This window comes from Zeugodacus cucurbitae, chromosome 4 (assembly GCF_028554725.1).
Source record: "Zeugodacus cucurbitae isolate PBARC_wt_2022May chromosome 4, idZeuCucr1.2, whole genome shotgun sequence".
Classification (NCBI taxonomy): domain Eukaryota; kingdom Metazoa; phylum Arthropoda; class Insecta; order Diptera; family Tephritidae; genus Zeugodacus; species Zeugodacus cucurbitae.
The window spans coordinates 28,728,286-28,734,591 of NC_071669.1; the positions used below are offsets into that span (position 1 = coordinate 28,728,286).

At 32.0% G+C, this 6,306-nt stretch overlaps 1 protein-coding gene across 1 annotated transcript in view; it reads right to left on the reverse strand.

Annotated features, from left to right (window-relative positions):
- Window positions 1-5,871, reverse strand: part of LOC105218999 (limbic system-associated membrane protein) — a 47,692-nt gene extending 41,821 nt beyond the window's left edge. The window contains exons 1-3 of the mRNA XM_011194915.3: window positions 5,710-5,871; window positions 2,710-2,794; window positions 1,302-1,640 (exon numbers count right to left, since the gene is read on the reverse strand). Coding sequence (XP_011193217.2) covers window positions 1,302-1,640; window positions 2,710-2,794 — 424 coding nt within the window. The 5' untranslated portion in view covers window positions 5,710-5,871. The remainder of the gene's footprint in view (window positions 1-1,301; window positions 1,641-2,709; window positions 2,795-5,709) is intronic.
- Between the last annotated feature and the right edge of the window lie 435 nt (window positions 5,872-6,306).

The window sequence follows — 6,306 nt, forward strand, 5'->3', positions numbered from 1 at the left end:
GAATGTCTCTCCGTTCGTCTGTCTGCGCCAGCGATAACTTGAGTAAAAACTGAGATATCTTAATGAAACTTGGTACATATATGCCTTGTCACCCTTAGGAGGTTACTATGGAAAATGGGCGAAATGGGACAATTGCCACGTCCACAAAATGGCGGAAACACAAAACCTCTAAAGTGTCATAACTAAGCCATAAATAAAGATATAAAAGAAAAATTGGTACAGAGGATCACAATAGGGAGGGGCTTATTTGGGTGTAATTTTTTCGGGTATGTGGGCGTGGCCCCTCTCCCAAACAGGTTTTTTGTATATAACTCGCAAAGCAATAAATCTATATAAACCAAACTTTCTGCAGTCACTTCCCTTACGTATCCCATTATGCACCATAAAAATAGTCGAAATCGGATAATAACCATGTCCACCTCCTATAACGGTTAGGTTGAAAACTACTAAAAGTGTGTTCTAACGGAAAACATAAGAAACAATAAATTTTATAGAAGAAATGCCAGAGGTTGGTCATTGGTCAAAAACCATATCACGGGAACTGCTCGACCGATTTCAATCAAATTCGGTACATAATACTTTTCTGACACCCTGATGACACGTATGGAAAATGGGCGAAATCGGTTTTCCACCACGCTTACTTCACATATAACTCAATTTTGAATTCCAACTTTATAATGTATACATAAGGAGCTGATGAAGATAGCGGAATAAAACTTTACACAAATACTGTATATCATCTGCTTCACTTGCGGCAAATTTGTCGAAATCGGAATTTCCTCTAAAATGTCTCTATTTTTTCTGAGCCCGCGAAGATCACACACCTTATTTGGCCACAATTCAATTAGGAGCGCTTCCTCCCCTCATCCTATGAATATCTTATTTTGTACTTTTGTTTTTTTTTCATTCTTTTGAAAATGTAAACAAATATCAACTGACAATTTGGGGATGGCAAAATAGCTATTCCAATTATATCGACTAAACTAGAGCAGACATTGAATATAATGAATGTAACTTTTCAAGTAGTTCTCAAGTAGTTTTCAGCGAACACTGTGATTTCGTTTTACAGATTTTGCATGGATGAAAACACAAGTATTAGAACGAAACCCCACTTTTTCTATGAAAACATGTTTTTAATGTCGATCCGGACGTAGTAATATACTATTTATGAGGATTTTCGTTATTTTACTGCACTTTATGACGAATATATGGGTCCAATTGTTTGTTATCTTTATAAAACCATATCAATAAAAGTTTACATTTCCAACTAACCAATAAAGCTTAAAAATAGCGATACATACCCAAAATTTCGACAGTGTGAACTTGATCCCGATTTTCTTGATCTCCAAGTTGACATATATAGTCACCGGCATCTTGTGTTTTCACACTTGCTATTTGAAGATTGTAGTCCCCAACAATTTTGAATCTTTGATCCCTCGTTATTTTTAAGTGACCCGCTGTTAAAACGGAAGAACCTTTTCTCCATAACAACACAAAAGATCCAAGATTTTGTACTTTACAAGGGAGTTCTATAGTTTCACCAACTATTACTTTATACAAATGTCCACGCGATAGAAATTTAGGTGACACTGTTGGGGAATCATGGTCAGTTAATGTGAAAAGTCCATCCGAGTGGGAAACTGGAAATAAAAATACGTTTTTTTACAAATATTGTGCTATAAAATACCAAGAATAATTGTAGTAAATAAGAATATATTTTATCGACTTCACAAAACATTTCATTATGATTCAGAGGAAACAATTTTCCGACAAATAGATCAGTTCTAGACTTCTTTTCAATATATTGTTTCGAAATTTTATGAAAATATAGCCCACACTCGAAAAAGCCATAACATCTTATATTTTTCCTCCACACATAAGATATATTCTTTTATTATAATACCGTCTAATATTCACCAGAACAAGATAAATTAAATATTTGCTTTTTGGATGAAAATACCCCAGAGTATGAAAAATTTCTAATATCAAGCGCTTTGTGTACGTGAGGATATTTGATATGTTGTTATTGATTAAGTTAATAGTTAAGATATAGACTACACATTGGATATACATAATTCCCTTCAAGTGGAATACCAAAGAATTGGTTATAATCATATTAATTCTTTTTTAAAATCAACTTTTTCTGAGTTTGATTCATTACACCACTATAGTCAAGTTATTTAAGATCGTTAGGATTTAAGGGGCAGATCCAATAAATAAGGAAATATGAATAAAATATTTAAACCAGGTATATACCTGGAAAACTATTATTTCGCTAGGGACAAAATAAGCAACCACTATATAGACGGCAATAAAAATGTAATACAACAATAAAACATGTAAATAGACTATATATAATTGCACACGATGTAATTTCAAAAAATAAGGTTAATTTTCAAATTTCGCGGGCTACGTACATTCGATTTTCGATTTTTTGGATACATATATGGTTATGACAATGGAGGAGACCAGAAGAGTCAGGCCAAAAAAGCACGCCAATTTCCATAATTTTTTCGCAGCAGAAAATCGCCGAGCATGTATAACTTTGATGCCTTTTATAAATAGTTTGAACAATATGTTATATAGTTCAAACTGTGAACATATATTCGAGACGAGTGTGCCAACATAACAAAATAAAAAATTTCGAAATTTGAAAATTGAACTTATTTTTTGAACGGACTTCATATATACAACAAAGTATGCACTTGCCTGTTGTTTTTATGTTAAATAATATTGCCAGCAAGAAAAACATTGGCCATGTAAATCGGTGACACGTACTAGTAATGCACTCCATCTGTAATTAAATAAAAAATACATCTGTATAATAGTGTCCAACCGATACCCAATTTTGATCGGCAAGTTGGCAAAGTATCGGCCGATGCCGATTCTTTCATGAATAAATTTTTTAAGTAAAGTAGTATAATAACAAAAGAAAAACAAAAACAAATAACATTACAAAATATGTAAGAAATCAGATCATATGTAAATATGAAAGGGTTTATTAATTCAATTAATATTCACAACTAAATAACTGCCTTCCCTAAATAAAAGCGTCAGCGGCAAATGACTGTCAAAAAATTGTCATGCCCATACAATTTGTATGGCGCATACCGAAATAACGCGATGGCGACGCTGAGCGGTTAAAATTTTCTATTTTGACAGAGCGTTCCGAAGTAAAGTTGGCTGCGAAAAACGAAGTTTCTCTTTACAATAAAATTTCACAACAACAATTCAAGTAAACATTTTGATATTTGACGTAAAGTTGTCGCTTTTATTTAGGGATGGCGCATCGACGTTAACGCTGAGCGTTAAAAAACGTTCCGCCAACGCTTTTATTTAGGGAAGGCAGTAACTTATTTTTATAAAATATACTGTGGCTCACAGCCAAGTTGATGCAACCATAAAAGAAATACTAAAGCAAGTATAACTTGAAAACTAAATAAATTTTTCAAAAAATTTAAAATTAACAGCGGCAGATATACACATTATATTTATGCTTTAAAAAATGAGGTTTTATAGTTAGTTTATTTATCTACAACAAAAACAAATTAAAGTATAATATTGCATCTCACAGCGAAAATGATGCAGTAACAAAAAAACAAAATACATTGCAATTTTTTTAGTTCTTCCTCTTACTATCAATAACTGTTTTCATACGTTTCAGCATGGATTCTAGCAATTAATTTGTATAGTTTTGAGCAATTTTATTCCGTTCTGTTTGCAGGGCGTTTTTAAGTCGGCTTTATTTCTATTTTGGTATTTTCGCATGTCTCGTTCCAAAACTGACCACAGATTCTCAATTGCATTCAAATCTGAAGATTGCGCTGGTGTTTGTACTATGTCGACAGTTCCAAATAAGCCAATTTTACACAACTCCGAATATATGCTTCGGATCTTTATCTTGATAGTACCGAAAGTTATCAATAGTATTTAATTTCGCTGCATCTTGTAGCAAATTTCGTTTCAAAATGTCCAGATACACACTCTTGAACATAGTACAATCGAAGAATTCTAAATTCCTGACATGAGTAGACGGCATGCACCCCCACACCATTACATGCTCTCCACCATGCTTTACGGTACTACGTAGATTTTGCGGTTGTAGCTCAGCAATTGGTTTTGTGCATAGTATGGACTCCATACATATCTATTTCTATTCGATCAAAACTGGTTGAAATTACTCCCATCTGCAAAAAATTACGGTATTCCAGAAGCTTTCAGGCTCATATAACTGTTCGTTTGCAACCTTCAAACCTTCATTTCGAGTTTTAGCATTAATGTATGGTTTATTTCCGGCTGTGCGTCCATTGAAATCAGCTTCTCTGAGCATTCTCTTTATGGTTTTGGGATAACTGTTCTTCCCAAGGATTTTTTCCACTTCGTTGCTTAAAGCTGGAGCACTTGTTGATGTTGATAATGAAAATTTGTGTAAAGAGAAATTTTGAAAAATATACTCTTCCAGTTTTTTGCCAATAGCAACAAGAGTTTCTATACGAGTGGCATTATGAAATTATCTTCAAATATTAACATCGTGATGAATGATTTGTTCGGGCAAATATGAATCGAACTGTGTTTTATAAGATGAACAGAAGAATTAATATAGATTCTACTGTATAATATTGAAATGCTCAGAATTGACAGTATAGTCATATAAAAGAGAGTATTCTGCCTAATAAATTAATTAAATTCAGTAAAAAATTTGTTTAAATATAAATATTTACAGTCCTTTCAATCGAATATATTAGATCAAAAGCCGTTAAAGTCTTTTTGACAGAGGAAATTTTTCTCGCTTGAAATGTTGTCAGAAAGTGAATAGGCAAAATAGAAGGTCAACAGCGAGAAAAAAGAGAATCAGATGTCAGACGAACCACCCATAAATGAGATAGAGTAAAATATCGGGATAACCCCTCGTGAGATTAGTCTTGAAGCCCTCACAAACATCTGTAAAACTCGTTTGTTGAGTGGAAACCTCTAAATGGACAATCATATCGTAACTTTTAAAATGGTGCAATAAAGTACCATCAACATATTTAAATAATTCATAAATAATATATCTTCTCTGTAAGTACATATGTACATGTGTATGTAGAAGAGTAATGAATAAATAGTTCCCACTTGTCGACGGTTTTATGGTGTTAAGTATAATGTAAATATGTAAATAATATATACAAGTTTATAATAAATGAATGTGTTAATAAAAGAAAAATTCCAACTTCGCTTTCCTTAAATTTTGTAAATTTCTATTTTAAAGAGTCGCGCTTTTATTATAATAGTAACATTTTATTAAGGTCAAATTATTGTTAAAATTATATTTACCATATACTTATTTACCATTATGCAAACAGGCCATACATACACTCTGTGTTTGCCGATGTAACAGCATTGTATATACATATGCATATATATATTTTAACGGATATACTGCGTTATACAACTTTACACCAAACTTACATATGTACACGCGAATTTCATGAAAACTTTCAAGGAGTTGTGTGTATATTAACTGAATATGTTTTTAATGAATGTTTTTAAATCATAAATACTGAGTATTTAACTTTTCAATTTAAGGCTTATGCAACTATTTCCTTATCTTGAAAAAACATACGGCATAAATCAATAGCCACCTGCAACTACATTTGTATCTTGCCAGTATCACAGAACGTCCAATTCTTGCAATTCAATTATACTGAAAATGTAGCTCATACTTACTTCGAAAGATGCAATTCACCAAATGAACTGTATATCTTTTACTTCACTTTATATCTTTAATCTCACTTATTTATTATTATAATGAAGCACCACAGAAAAAACACATCAGTTTTAATAATAGCTTACACAAATTTCTGTAGGATTTGTCCTAACGAATTAGAATCCAATACGCAGACTCGGAAAGTCCTGAACTTTTTTGAGCTTTTTCATAGAAAGCGATAAGAAACAGCTTTAGGTAGCAACATTGTCGCCTATATTAACCCTTAAATTTTTGTGATACAATATTACTTTCTAACATTTTTGCAAACCTCGGAGCAACTACAACATATGGGCAGTCTGAATTTTTTCAGTGTAGAAATTTGCTTATTCATTTAATGTACAAATATATTTTATTTCTATCTATGAAATAATTTGTGTTTGGAATTTGTTTTCGTTTTGGACGAAATTGTGAAAAAATTGCAAGTAATATTTATTACATATAACTATTGTATAACCGTAACATTTTTTACTATACTCGATTATTGTTTTCATAGCCATAAACAGCATTTGTAGTTTTTGTTTTCTATTCGAGAGTGCGATTTCGAGTTTGAATATTCG